This window comes from Anser brachyrhynchus (assembly GCF_964034855.1).
Source record: "Anser brachyrhynchus genome assembly, chromosome: 25".
In the NCBI taxonomy this organism is placed as follows: domain Eukaryota; kingdom Metazoa; phylum Chordata; class Aves; order Anseriformes; family Anatidae; genus Anser; species Anser brachyrhynchus.
In genome coordinates this window covers 7634696-7649276 of record NC_137718.1, presented here as the reverse complement: position 1 = coordinate 7649276, position 14581 = coordinate 7634696, and the positions used below count along the sequence as shown (strand labels likewise).

The following is a 14581-nucleotide window of genomic DNA, read 5'->3' as shown; positions in this document are numbered from 1 at the left end:
ATCTGCGGAACGCAAACAAACTTTCTAGACAAGAAGTGGACAGCGTTCCCCCCTCACGGACGAGCTGGGACAAGTGACAGCATGGGACGGGGCTGGGAGACGGCCACGGGGCTCTGCAGAGACCCCCAGGGGCTGCGGCAGGGCCCAGGAACCCGCTGCCTCCAGAGCAGCGCGGGGACAGGGCTGCGCCTCGCTTCGGCACGCGGCAGCTCTCCTATTTTGTCCTTCCGCTCACACAGCGGCCTCCGAGTCATTATTCCAAGTACCAAAATACCACAAAAGCCACTGAAGAATCCACATGAAACACATCTGGTCTTCAAACAAATCCATTTATTAGTTTGCATTTCTTTCCGCAGAGGTTTTGACTACACTCACTCATTATTTAAAAAATTCTTAGAGAAACCCATTTAAAATGTTTGGTTTTGCATGTTTATAGGACTTTCTTTTTAAAGATACAGAGGTCAGTGCAGTTCTTTGTATTACTCTACTGGCTTGAGTGAAGTTTCAAGACAGCAGTTCAGCTTTTCAAGCTTAAAAAACCACATTCTGACGGAAACTAGCCATGGGCGTATCCAGAGCAGAGTATGTGTGAATAGGAATGGAAAATCTCTGCTGCAGAAAACACATTTTGCATCAGTTCTCAGTGCCAATATCCTACAAACCATAATCTGACTTAGAAATCCGCACCAGCCTAATTTAGGTTTAAAGAGCTGGACATTTGGAACATGTATTCTGACTTCTGATCAGGACACAGCAATGTGCCAAAGTGAGCTTGCAAAGAAGAGAGAACTACAAAAATGTAAATTCCTCCGCAACCACAACAATCTAGAAAATTTTAGTGCAAAAGCACCGAAGAACAGAAATCAGTTTTGAATCCTAATGTAATAAGCATAAATCACACTTGTCTTACTGGCTTTGTCCACAACAGCAAAATGGGTATCCACATTTCAGCAGCTTCTACCTCTGGCAAGCCTCCATGAGCGGTAACAAAAGCATAAAGTGCTAATTTAAACAGAAGACCAAGGGATTTCATTACCACAGTGGTAAAACCTGCTTCAAGATGGCTCTTGCTGCAAATAGCCATGGTAGCCAGCTATTAGATACACTAAATCATCAAGATTCATTTGTGCATGTTCACAATTCAAAAAATTGCCAGATTTAGTCCAAATCAGCAATAACACCAGGTATTAAGTGGAAATAGGCTACTTCTGGAAGTGACAGTGGAGTGTTCTAGCGGCGCACCACTCACCTGGCACGCTCATGTTTTACTGAGATCCTCCTGTTAGAGGTGTCTCCACCTCAGCCAAGGAACTGTCTGCTTTTTGTGCAGTAATTCAAGGACAGGACAAGGCACGGGTCCTCTCTGTGTGTGGAGAACTCGGCGCAAACAGAGGGGACAGCCCTGAGCAGAGATGGGGCATGGGCCCCAAAACCTTGCTGAAACCCACATACTAGGCTGTGCCAACCACTGGGCCTTTCTCCTCCTCCTCACCCAAGCCATAAATGCAGCTCAGAAGCCCCTGGGGTAACACTGAGCCGTGTCCTCAGTCCTCCCCGCTCCCTTCTCCCATGTCCTCCTTCCGTTCCCCGAGCACAAACAAGGGGATGGAGAGGTCCCAGCTCCCAGCGAGCGGCTGCGCAGCTCCCCTGCCAAGCAGCGGTTCAGGCTCCCCTCTGGGGTAGGCAGCTCCAAGGGACAACTTGTTTCCGAATCAAGCAGTCAAATATAGAACAGGGAGGTGAAAATTCAAAGTTCAGCCACTGCTAATGACCCATCTGGGAAGAACATCAGTCGCACAGGATGGAACACATTCTCCCCTTTCTCTTAAGAAAAAAGTGCAATTAAAAAATTAAATATGCTTAAAACTGGAAAACAAGCTATTAATTACAGCATAACACATACAATGTGTTCCAAATTACGGCCAGTTGTACACATCTTGATGACTGCTGTTACACACACTGCCTTGAAAACAGACAATTGGCTCATAATGGAACGGTAGCTCTCTTTTCCCCTGCGACCATCTGCGACATCGGTCCTAACAACACAAGCCCAGCTCCACCTGCAAGTAACACCCCTTGTCCCCTTCGCACTATGGGGATGAAAGATTTTAATCCTATTTTAAGCTAAATATTAAAAACTAAAACCATGAAAATGAATAACTTTTCCGTCTTCTGTAACGGATTAATTCCGACTCAGCTTCTTCAGATGTAAACTGGAGGGCAGCTGCCGATTTTAATAAGAGAAAATTCAAAGTATGATTTAAAAGACCCCAAGTTTACCAGCCAAACTGGTCCAATATGTCTGACTTTCAGCCCTATTTTTAGTCATTACAATAACCAGAGATTTAGTCAGAAGCCTGGAAGGATATTCATTAAAAAACTAATAAAAATCTAGATTCCTTACTACAACACAGAAGACAGATGTTCCCTTATTCTATACAAGAATCTTCTTTCTCGTGCAAAAATATATCCTGCACTAACAAAGGCTGACCAAACTGCTGCTGAAGGCCTGAAGAATCTCAAGTACCAGGTTTCACAAAGAATTGTGTTTTGAAAGCAAAGCTGCCATTCTAGTTTGTTGGCATTTTTAAGAGAATGACAGGAAATGCAAAATACAGAAGACCTGATTAAATCCTGTTTGAGAAACTCTCCTTTGTATTATTCTACGTGGAATGGTCCTCTATTGAAGCTGAAGAAAAAAAAAGGTTTAAAAAAAACACAGTGCCCAACCTGCCTCACATTCTAGAGACCATCAAATGAAGAGATCGATCAAGGTGAGTTCTGGAGATTCAATAACTCAATTATTCCACCCCACAGGTTATTGGCACTGCTCTGAGACACTCACTCTCTGCTTTTGTTTGCCCCACACAGCCTATAAAGGAAGGGCTTCTGGCGAAGGCCCTGACCGTAGGTGCAGGTTTTACGTTACCTGTTATTGTTCCGACAGTTTCGGCAGCTGATGCACTCGGAGGGGTCAGCCTGCGGCACTGCCGTGTACATCCCACCGCCCTGAAGCAGGAAGATTCAACAATCAGTGGCTGTGAAAGCATACAAGAGACAGTCACGGAGAAAGGAGAAGGCAGTTCAGTGTCAGCTGGTGCCCCAAGACACTTCATTTCCAAACCCTAATCACCTTATCAATCTTCAGATCCATGTCCCGTAATATGGCATGGCAACACTGAGCTATTATACAAAGTCAAGCGGAGAGCTTTTGCCAGCATGTGTGTCAGAGAAAAGTAAATAACTGTAGCTTAGACAAGTATGCGGTAATTTCCCTGGTCTGTTTTCAGCTTAATATGCTCAGGTTTAATTTAATAAACACACTGTAAATATGTTTATTTTTAACACTGATGACAGACATGAAAGCAAATTGCTTTTCATTAGCAAACTGTGCCCATTTGGGGAGAGAGAGTACTAAATTTGCAGGGCTGATGTCACAACATAAACCCATCCCACTTTCCTGTAATTACTCCGATTAGATCAGTTTACTTCGCTACACTGATTTTTGAAACATTTAATATTTTTACAGATGGGGTAATTCCTTAGCCAGCAATGACTCTGGGTGAGAGGGATTTTGTGTTGTTAGTTTTGGCTAGAGGGGCCATTACAAGCAAGTAAAATGCCCAGATTAACACATACCTCATTGTTAAAGCCTAGGCGGACACCGATGTGAGAGCCATTTGAAAATGGTGCCGTGGAGCCAGGCTACCACAGCGTATTTTGGGAGGGGAGCAAGTCTGGGAAAGCTCACTTGACTTTGGAGATCTTAAACAGCACGTAAGGGTAAGGGCAGCTTACGCAAAAACAGGGCTAGCCTTAAGTTCTTGAGGCTGCTTGGTCAGATATGGATCACTGAGGAAATGCCTAATTAGTCTTGATTTCCACCCTGGCCAGTTTTTCTCTTCCTCATTCAGCCCAATCAATGAAACAATAAAGAGAGTCCTAATGAGAATGAGAACATCCTGTTCCTCTGCTGTGCCTCATCAGCGTGCCAGTCCGAGCTCTTCTGTGTGGGAATGGATCGCCGTACTCAACTCTGCACAACATGGAGGGGAAAACCAAAAAAACCAACCCAGTCACTGCTCACAAGACGGCATACTGTGACATTTCGTGTTTGTATCTCGTGGCACAGGGTTTGGCAGAGGAGCTCCAAGTTCAGAGCCCTTTGTTACCAAGCGCTCTGCACAAGACCCCTATTTCCGTGCCTCCGAGAAAAAAATTAGGAAGGACAAAGCAGCAATGCAAAGTCCCCAGCGCTGTGTGGCAAGCTTTCTTATGGGCTGGCTTTCAAATGCTACAAAATCTTCCCTTCCTGAGGGCTTGTGCAGTTTGAAACTTTTGAGAGTTCACCCGCTGGGGGGTGGACAGGTCAAAAAAACATGGTCTGGCCTCGGTTGCTCTTTAAAGCAACCAAAAAGCAGTCCTATTTGTTACATGAGCAAACCAAAGACAAAATCAGGTGAAGAACCAACTGGTCTAGCCTCAAAACCAGACTTATCTGAAGTGGCAACTACTGTGCAAGTGCTAAGTTGTTGTTCAATAAAACGAAGTACTTGTGTTCAATTACTAACACAAACAATAGCCTCTTTTTTTTTACTCCAAAACCAGCATGCTGTTTCTCAGACTTTTGAACTTTTTCTTTCAGTTTTCCTGGGCAATGTTCACAGTTTTGAGTAAGTTTAGTAAGTTTGAATGCAAGCCATCTGTTTCCATAGACAATAATGAAATCATTATTCTCTCTTGGAAACAGGACACATTTCAGCAAATGAAGTATTTTTCCACAGCATACAAAGGCTGGATCACAGACTTAAATTAGTTTTTAATTTTATTTTAAGTTTTTATTTATTTTTTTTTTTTTTAAAGGGGGCCTGTCTCAAAAGTCACAAACAAGGGACTTAAAAAAAAAGCAGTCTTATTACATTGCTGCATTTCAAGATGTATGGGACATTTTATTTTATGGAAGCTCCTGCTACATTCGTGCTTTTCCATAATTAATAGCATTGCTTAGAGTTACAGATCTGAAACAGGTGGGGGAAAAACGGGTGATCCATAAAGCTGCAGAATAAGCAGCTATAATTAAATCTATTTAACTTGAAGATTGAGAAATACCATATGTACAAGTAAAGTATCTCAACCCAGTACAAAAGTATTCTCAGAGCTTACATGCTGTTAGGAGGAGGATAGAGGCAGATTTCCCAGAGTAAGAGGAATTCTTGCTTGTCATCTGATATTCTCAAATGAAAACCATGATGTTTGTATCAGAAATATCAGCCCAGTTGCTTCCTTTGGGAAAAGTCATTTAGTGGAACTGGCTGTTATCAATGGATGAGTATTTCCCCACCCAAACTAAGCCTGCTTCTACAAACTGAGTAAATCCCAAGGTCTAGGCTGAGCCTTTCACTCCATGTAAGAGCTTACATTCACAAGGTGGTGGGTGTGTTTGTAGTCCACGCGTGTCCTGGACAGGGAGTTGGTGTGCCCTGGGTAAAGTCCAGCTCCTCCGTTCACAATCCCATTAACTCCATTAGCAACTTTATGATGGATGTGCGGACATCCATTGCTGAGGCCGCCGTTGCTTATAAAGTTCCCATGGATGCTGCCGTTGACACGACTTGTGCCAGGTAAGGTTGTGTACTCAATCCTTTGCCCGTTGATATCTGCCCCTTGGTACAGATAGCCAGGAGGGTCATATTCTGCAAAAGACCCAGGCATTATTACGGCAGTTCTGCTACAGAGAGCATATTTATTGCCAAATTAAAAGTTTAACAAGCGTCTCTAAGAAACAAAAGAATCTCATTTTCTCTTTCTGCAGCTTTTGTAAATTAACTGCACTATCTAAGTGCTTAGTATACAAATGTAGAAATGGAAAGCAGCCATATCCTGGAGAACAGACCAGGAACATTGGTCTGAAAGGGCTCAGTCAGCCAGTCCCAGCAAAGAACATTCTAAAAACGGACCATCTGTATGATCAATAGATCCTTCTGCTATCTGTTATGAACTACTTCCAGAAAATATTTTTGGGCTGCAATTGAAGACACTATCTTATCTTGCAAGTTTTGCTTAATTTCTCATTGTCAGAGAGTAAGGACATTTAAAAATAAGCACAAGCTATGGAAAGAACACGGCAGGCTGATTTATGCATTAGGAACAGAAAAGACGATAAAGAACCTCTGTTAGCTCAGAATCGTTTAGTGGTCATAGAGCACCTTGCAAAGGCTGCTTAAGCTCCAGTGCATCTGCCCAAGGCTCCTACTTGCAAACTGGCAGGTTTTCCCTATTAACACCTTTCTGGAAGACCAATACATTGAACCCACTTTTACTGTGAAGGGACTAAGCAGTACACAGGACTTGTCCTTCTAGTGCATTAAGTTCCTTCACTTTCCAGATACACACAGGACAGGGAGATAGACAGATGTGGCATTTAAGTCTCTTCATTTTAACTACTTAGGACTACATACAAGTTCTGTCACTGCGAACAAACAGAAATCCATGCAGGTTCTTAAGGACAAACAGAAGCTGAAGAACTCTGTGCACTGGCATTTCACACGCCACTCTTTAGATAAAACTGCAGCACAACCTTACAGCAATGCAACAGGACAGTGAGCATCAGTGCAAGGAAACAAAGACATGGCTGCTCTCAAATATTCACTTGAGGCACATCCAGAAAGCACAAGTCCCTAAATAAATGCCAGTTGGCTCTGAACATGAGGATCCCTGTTCATAAAATTGTAATATGAATGCTACTAATTTTACTCTGATAATATTTTTGTCTTGAACACTGAGATGAAAGGAAACCAAACATAACTCACTCTGCATGGTGTTTTGTTGACGGTTTTTCCACAGGCACATGGCAATGAAAACAATCAGAATAAGGACCATCACTCCAAGGACACAGCCCACGATCAAATACAGCATGTCACTGCTCCGAACGGGGCCGTTAGAAGGCCCACCGCTGCTTCCCCCAACCCGGTCAGGGGAATTTGGTGGTGTGCTCAGGTCTTTTATTGGATATTCAGATGCTCCTGGCATGCGTTTCACTAGGTCAAAGAAGAGACAAGCATGGGTACGTTCACTAAACGAGTCTTCTAAATGTATTTTTTCATTATGAAATGAAAATAATTACTGCAGGAGTTTGAATGCTAATACCTCAAAGAGAAAGCTTCCAAGTCAATATTAAAAACTATAATGAGAAGGCCAACTACTATTGGGTAATAACCATTTGCCTTGGAAAACGGTTATTATCCAGCCTGCTAACCCTCTCATTGAGGTCACTTGAAACTTTAACGAGCAACTCGACGTATGCAAGGCCAGAACTGCACTAACTCCCAACTTGAAAGAGCGCAAATCTTTCCACTTCTGAGGTCAGGAAAAACCACAACGCGCATTTCTATCGTATAACCACTGCCAGATGACCTACTTTTATCTGATGTGAACCCTGCTAACCCCATTTTCTAAACCATACTATTTAAGATGCTAAGAGCTGAACAGAAATCACAGAAAGCTAGTCTAACACAGAAATTAAGTTTACATTAATTTTCAGCACACCATAGCTCAGATTCACTCCACTTGACACTAAAAAGTAGGCTTAAAGAGGTGCCTGGCTTAAGAGTGAAGCTGGTCAACAGAGAGACACAAGCACCTCCGTACAGATGTGTTAGATAAGCAGAATCCCTGTGAGCCTGGAAGAGATGTATTTTAAGGAAGAAGCGCTATGAACAACAGATTACATCTTGCCAATTTTAAAATTAGGGAGGAAGGTTATACTCCTTGCAGGAGGAAAACCAACTGTGCACACAGCCTGAAACCCTGCAGCTCCTAACCTTTCTTTCAAGGGCTTTGCTACTAACTTAACTAAATTTTGATGCTTCCGCTCCTAGAGAGTTTTAAAAAAATTTTTAAAAAAACAACATTTTTTCATAGCTCTGCATTTGAAGTTTACTGTCTGCATTTCCCCTTTACAGCCTTACTTGGTTTTAGAGATTAAAGGAGACAGGAATTCTTCGCAAAATAAATGTGACTGCCATATCTGACACTTCCAGAGAACAGTACAAACTTTGTGCCAGAGGCATGCAGGATTAGTGATGGAGGCAGCCAACATAACCATCAGTTGCTGTGGTCTGCACTTATACAATGTGTCACAGAGCCCTGAAGACATAAAACAGACGTACAAATCAATTCTGTCATCTCCGAGAGCATGGTTGTCTCCTAAGGAGAGGCTATCATCATAGCAAAAAAACAACCCAGAACAACAGTACTATTACGTTAGCCAGGCAAATCTAGAGTTTTGCTAAGAGCCTTTCTTGGGAGTGCAACATATCAGTTTCCACATGCTCAAAACAGTCCTAGCTATCGAAGACAAAACAATCCCACAAAACATTCCAGAAAATTACAGTCTTCATTACAGCTAACTTTTATGCTGCAAAAAATTCAACACAACAGATATTTGATGGCACAGAACACCACCTTTCACACGATCTCACAGACAAGCAGACGCACTAGCTACGTGCTCACCTTTAGTTTCACAGATCATCACGTTGCTGTACTCGCTTTCACCACCTTCATTATAGCACTGCATTTTTATGTCATAAGATGTTTCTGGCTGCAGGTGATTTATCAAGTGCCATTGCTTTGTACCTATGAAAAATAATCAACTGCATTTCATTTACTCGTATGAGTCAGAGTTAGGTATGAGTATGTTGCAGTCTCTTTATAAAAGACAGGGTATTGCAGCTTTTGTGGCTGGCACAGAAGTTTTATTAACAATTTATGGACTTTTTTGAAAGCCTAAGCATCTTGTGAAATATATTAAAAAACCTTTTGATGAATGATGTGGTGGAGTTTTTTTTTTTTTCTTTTTTTTTTTTTTCCCCCCAAGTGTCTTTCTTCACAAAGACTGGAAGTCCCCGAACTCAAAAAGACATCTAAGTTTCCAGCATCATCTTTACATTTGAAATCAGCAGCAGTTCTGGGCATCTTTAATATGGAACTGCTTCTGTTCTACCCTGAAGTGTCCCACAGCATTTTACAAACAACTCTTTTTTTATAGAATAAGCTTTCCTTCACTACTTATTTGAAGATGGGTTATGCTAGTTATTCACCATATGCCAGGCAAAGAAGAAGGTGAAACTGGCAAGGCAAACAGAAAACCGATTAGCTGCAGACAGGAGAGACTTCACGGCAATAAGACCCTCTCCCAGTTTGCTGTCCTGTGGGATCTCTGGAAATGCACAGTACCAACTGAAGCAGCCTGTTTTCACAGTAAGGATACATCTGGGTTACTCAACTAGCAGAAACCGCAAATAATTGAACATACATTTTATTAAACATACTAGGAAACAAAATTAGACAGTAAGGCTGTCTCTCGCGCTGCCTGCCCCTGCAGAGACAGATTCCAAGCCAAGCAATCTTCTCTAATAGGACGGTTTTGTCATCTCTGGCTCCCGGCCAGCATTTCATTTAGACACCCTCCTGAAGTACTGAGCACTTCAATATAAATCACTCTCAGTTTTTACTTTCACGGGCTTGTGACAAATTTTAATAAACAGGGATCCTTTTTTTTAGTGAGTTTAATTAACTGTTTGAGCACTCCTAATCCCTCTTGGAAAATACCACCTTGAACTGTTTCCACTGTTTCTAAGAAACTGTCATACCACCTACTGATTTAAGCATTAATAAAAAATAAAGCCTGTTTGGCTGGCAGGGGCTGTCACCGCGACTCCACTCGAACTCTCCCAGACCCACGCCGGGGCACAGGTACCCGTGCCCAGCCGCAAAAGCCCCCCTGGAAAGGGCAGCAGGCAGCATTGCAGGGCTCGGGAGCTTCGGGAAGGGATGCGCCACGCGCTCCAGGCTCTGCCTTGTGCACTGCGGGCATCCCGAGCGACCACGCGAGTCCTGGCTGAGGCTGGAACCGGCCTGTTCCCTAAGGCGCACGTTTTCCCAAGATCCACAGTTCTTCCCACCCGCCCCCCTCCCCAAGCATTCCTTTCCGTAATTACTACACCAGGTTTTAGGTTTCCGCTTCAAACCATTAGTGGAACTGGAATCAGTACAGGCACTTTAACTGTCCTCTTCGTGCACCATTAGCAAGGAAAAACATTTAAACAACTGAGATCAGACTGCATTTACATTTTAAATTCAATCTCCAGGACCCTCGAGAAACAGAGAAACACAGAATGTAGATGCAGGATAGGGTAGATTTTTCTTTGCTTTTGCTTAAAACTGCTGAAAGATAGCAAGGAGCCATCTGAGCTGAGATTTTTTTTTTTTTTTTTTTTTTTTAAGTAAAATCTGATTTGGCCTGTAGCAGCATTCATTAGTAGAAAGTTTTCTGCAGCATTTTGAATGTCTCGAAAGACAAGACTTAACAGGAAACGGTAAGGAAAGCCTACGGCAAGTACTTAGCTAACACAGGCATCACAACACTTTTTCCACTACACACGCAGTCATTTCAAGATAAAATTCCCTGTCAAAAACAGACAGATGAATTCAAAGGAAACAGAGGGAAAAAAAATTAAGAACAAGTGATCTACACAAAAACGTCTTAAGTCACGTTTCTATACATATTTCACTTCAAGTGCTTCCAATCACACTTTAATTGAAAATAGCTCTTTTTTCTTCCCCCTGAAAAGCTAATTTAGGGGAGCACAGTAAAGAAAAGTTCTTGTTTAAATATTTCCACCAAATGAGTTTTTGTTCCAGGGTTTGGCAGAGCAGAGCAGCTGCTAATGGTTTCAGACTGCCACAAAGAGTTCAATACACACACACACACTCGGGGAGAAAAAATCAGAAACAAGCTAATTTCACAGCACAGTGGAGCCCACTTAAACAACTAACTGCTTAGTGTATAAGATTTATAAACACACAAGTTCTGCCTAGCGAAGGCTAAAATACATTTGCAGATGAAGCTGCAGTCTGCATAAGCTTCTTTAAAGCAAACCTCTGAGCAGAAACTCTGGATCTTTAATAGCTTTAGAGAGTGCAAAAGCTTATGTCACGCATCAAAGTACTATGCAGAGTATTGTCTAGCTGGGAAAAACGTTCAAAATAAAGGCCCATTCCCCTTGTAACGGAAATAAATGAGGGGAAAAAATAATTAACGTCATCGGGACAGAATGAGATCACTGCGTTTACTCAGCCCAAGTAATAAGGACATTAAGTAAAATATTTTTAAAAGGCTTTTCCACTTCTGGACTAATATAGACATTATCTAATAACTTCTTCCAGGAAAATGATGATCTAATATGCACAGAGAAAAAAAACTGATTAACAGGCAGAATGAAGCACGAACATACCTGCATTTGCAGCACACTACTACACCTGAGGCTAAAAGCAGCTTCCTTATAGCAGGAGAAGCAACTAAGCAAGGTAAAAGGAGAGAAGGGAAATCACACACGAAGTACTGCCTAGTTTAGAAAACCCATGCTGATGTAAATCATCTTAAAATCCATCTAGTTATAATACAGTCTGTAACAGATACACTTAATTCTGGGTTAAATCTCATCTGTGATGGTTTCCCTTTACTAAATTACTTTAAACTAAACCAGTTTAAATAGAGCTACATCAAGGATTTGCAGCAGTCTAACAAGACAAACTTAAAAACATATTTAATTCTCAAGTTTCAATGTAGATGAGGCTTCAGAAGGAAAAAAACAAGTTCATGTGTGGGCAGAGCTTGATGTTATGTAGTTGAGATAGCTACTTCTGTGAAATATATTATAAAGACTCAGTTTGGGAAAAGCAGTTTAGATTTCATATAAACACAGCCAACATGGCTACATGATGTTCTTCCCCATCAAGTAGTGTTACGAAGCAAGCAAACAGTGCACTGTACCTTCTACAATATCCCTCTTGTAGTCACTATCATTGTCACTGTCCGTAGGCCGATAATAGATATAAAATCCTTGGATGGGTGTGTTGTTGTTGCTTGATGTAATATACTAAAAGAGAATTCCAGAAGACAGCATTAGGGAAGAAAAAATTTAATTCAGTCCTACTGAATTGGCATCACTGAGTCTCTTATCACCTTGAAATATCTATTTTTTCTTTTAATAAGGCTGTGCAAACAAGGTATAGAAGAAGGTTTGCATGGAAACCACAACACAAAAAAGGGCTATCAATTGCTGCGGATGTGCAGACATCGGTATGACTGACACAATGCTGAAGAGGGTGAAAGTCTCCTGCAGAGCTGCAGGAAGAAGAGTTCTCTGCCTCTCAACTCCTCAGACCAGCCAAAAGAGGAAGGGTAGTACTGGGACAGAGCTTGAGCTGGGGATGACACCTTCCTCCCACATCACGTTACAGACATTCAAGTAGGGGGTCTGATCATCAACAACCTGAAAATTCGAGTGATTAATGGAATGGAGAAGTTAAGACCATTTTTAGTACAGCAAGAATTAAAGTCACTCTAAAATTCAGTTCAGAATATTTTACTATAACTTTAAATTATGTAGCCTCCTGAGGAACTAGAGGTTATTTCAAGTTTATTATCCTTAACATCTCTTAAGACTAAGCTAGTAGAGCGAACTAACATTGCAAACTCCACACATTAAATCCTCCAAAGTATACTAGGGGGTTAGATTTCAAAACAAGAGCAAAGAATTTCTATGGCTTTCAATAAGGACTTTAAAGTACTTGTTTACAAAAGACAAGGTACCGGGGAAAGGAAAGTGTTTCTCTAACATGAAACCTCTATTAGATGCAAGGGAAGACATCAGGTTTCTAAATGCAGCACCAGTTTGAGCCATCTCTGCCTGGACTGACACAAGCGGCAGGAATTGCAGCAAATGAAGCCAATTGCTCACAACTGACGGCATTAGCAGTGGTTTGGACAGAGTGGTTGGTGCCTTCTGGTATGTCAGTGCAAAACCCTGGTGGACTAAGGCGGCTGCAGCCTTTCACTGAAGCTGCCACTTGGTGTATCTGTCATAACCCAAGGAGCACTCAGACGAGCCCATCACCTCAAAGGCCGTGTGTGGCATCCCCAGGGAGTGGGGAGAGGAGAGTGGTGTGGAGGGAGGCTGGGAGACACCGCAAAAGGGAGCAAACAACTGACAGGGCTGCCTCCACAGAGGAAAAAGGGCTTGGAAATGGGGAGCAAAGGGTGCAAGAGGCACACGGCCTGGTAAGTTATCCTATTCTGCCATACAAGAATGAAGTACATTTGCCCTCTTCTAGAAACAAGATCACCTCTGACTATCAGGGGAAAAAGAAAGCATCACTCACTATTCCACAATCAGCTCTTAATCCTTGACTTTTAAGAGCTTCTAATTAGCCAAAGCAGTAAAAACTGGCCCACAACTGTGAGAAGACCAGGAGCCGATGATACTCACTGTCCATTTTAACATGATCTGAGTGTCACTGATGGCTTCCGTATAAGCTATGTGAGGTCCCGTGATGGGGCGGTTGGAAAACCGGTTGGTGAAACCAGCTACTTGGTAAGGGCGAGACGCTGCACTTCGTGGGCTCTCCCCATAGTTGTTCACAGCAATCACACGGAACTTATACATTTCTCCTTTTAAGGGAAAAAAGTGAAAGAGTTATAGCAAAACAAGTACTAGAAACAGGATTCAAGGAGAGACTAAACAGATTAGGAAGTAGTTTTTGCACAACATCCAATTAGGAAAAAAAGTGTAGGACTCATTGCCACAGACTAATGTGGCCATCAGAAATATAAACAGCTTACAAAAGTGATTAGGGAAATTCACTCAAGAAAAATCCAAAGACACAGAGGCAGCCATAAGCTCAGGAAGCCCCTAACTGCTGGACACTGAGAAGATGCTTCAAAGGATACCTATCATCATCCATTCCCCCTACTCATACTCCTAAAACGTTAGGAAAGGACTGGACAATGGGAGAAACCAAAAACTAGTACAGACGACTTTCCCTTAATGCATTTTTTCTCTTTTTACTTTCTGAGTGCTTTCTAGGACAATTAAGTTAAAAATAGCAATAATACACAAACCTCCCCTCCACTTGGAAAAGTATTAACTTATGGTGTGGATTTTTTTTCCACTGGGAAAGCCAGAAATCAACTTGAATTCATATGATGAACTCCTATCCCACAGAAGTTAAAACGAAGAGACAAAGAGTTCAAGTCTTCTTTCAGCAGGAGTACTCATCTGAGCAAACACAGCAGCATTAACTGCTTAAGAGGAAAAAACGTTTTTAATACCTGGCTCCAAGTTACGAACTTCCACAGACAGCTTGGAAGGAGAAATGTTATCAGCTGCAATTAGCCAGTCACTGTTTCGTCCCAAGCGTTTATACTCTACTTTAAAGGCAGTAATGGGGGAGCCACCGTTTGCTCGCGGTATCCATGTGACATAGACAGATGACTCTGATGCTGTGGAGATTGTGGGTCGATCAGGAGCTTCTGGAACTGAAATAAGAAATTCAGTTAAAAGAGCATTAGAGGCAGCTGAAACTTCATTTTCTACAACAACTGATTAGACTAATTTATGATTAAATTAGACTTTGTGTATTAACACAGAGAATCTTAAATCCTCCTATAATAACTATCCCCCTTACTCTTCTGGAAAATATGCTTGAAGAGCAAGAGTTGAGAAAATGGAGGAATTAA

General features: G+C 42.0%; 1 protein-coding gene across 7 annotated transcripts in view; it reads right to left on the bottom strand.

Annotated features, from left to right (window-relative positions):
* CDON (cell adhesion associated, oncogene regulated) overlaps positions 1–14581 on the bottom strand; it is a 54602-nt gene that overhangs the window by 3423 nt on the left and 36598 nt on the right. For all 7 annotated transcript variants that reach the window (XM_080567565.1, XM_080567570.1, XM_080567564.1 and 4 more), the window contains 7 exons: positions 14174–14380; positions 13332–13513; positions 11834–11939; positions 8512–8634; positions 6810–7037; positions 5419–5693; positions 2930–3009 (listed from right to left, as the gene is read on the bottom strand). In XM_080567565.1, coding sequence (XP_080423691.1) covers positions 2930–3009; positions 5419–5693; positions 6810–7037; positions 8512–8634; positions 11834–11939; positions 13332–13513; positions 14174–14380 — 1201 coding nt within the window. The remainder of the gene's footprint in view (positions 1–2929; positions 3010–5418; positions 5694–6809; positions 7038–8511; positions 8635–11833; positions 11940–13331; positions 13514–14173; positions 14381–14581) is intronic.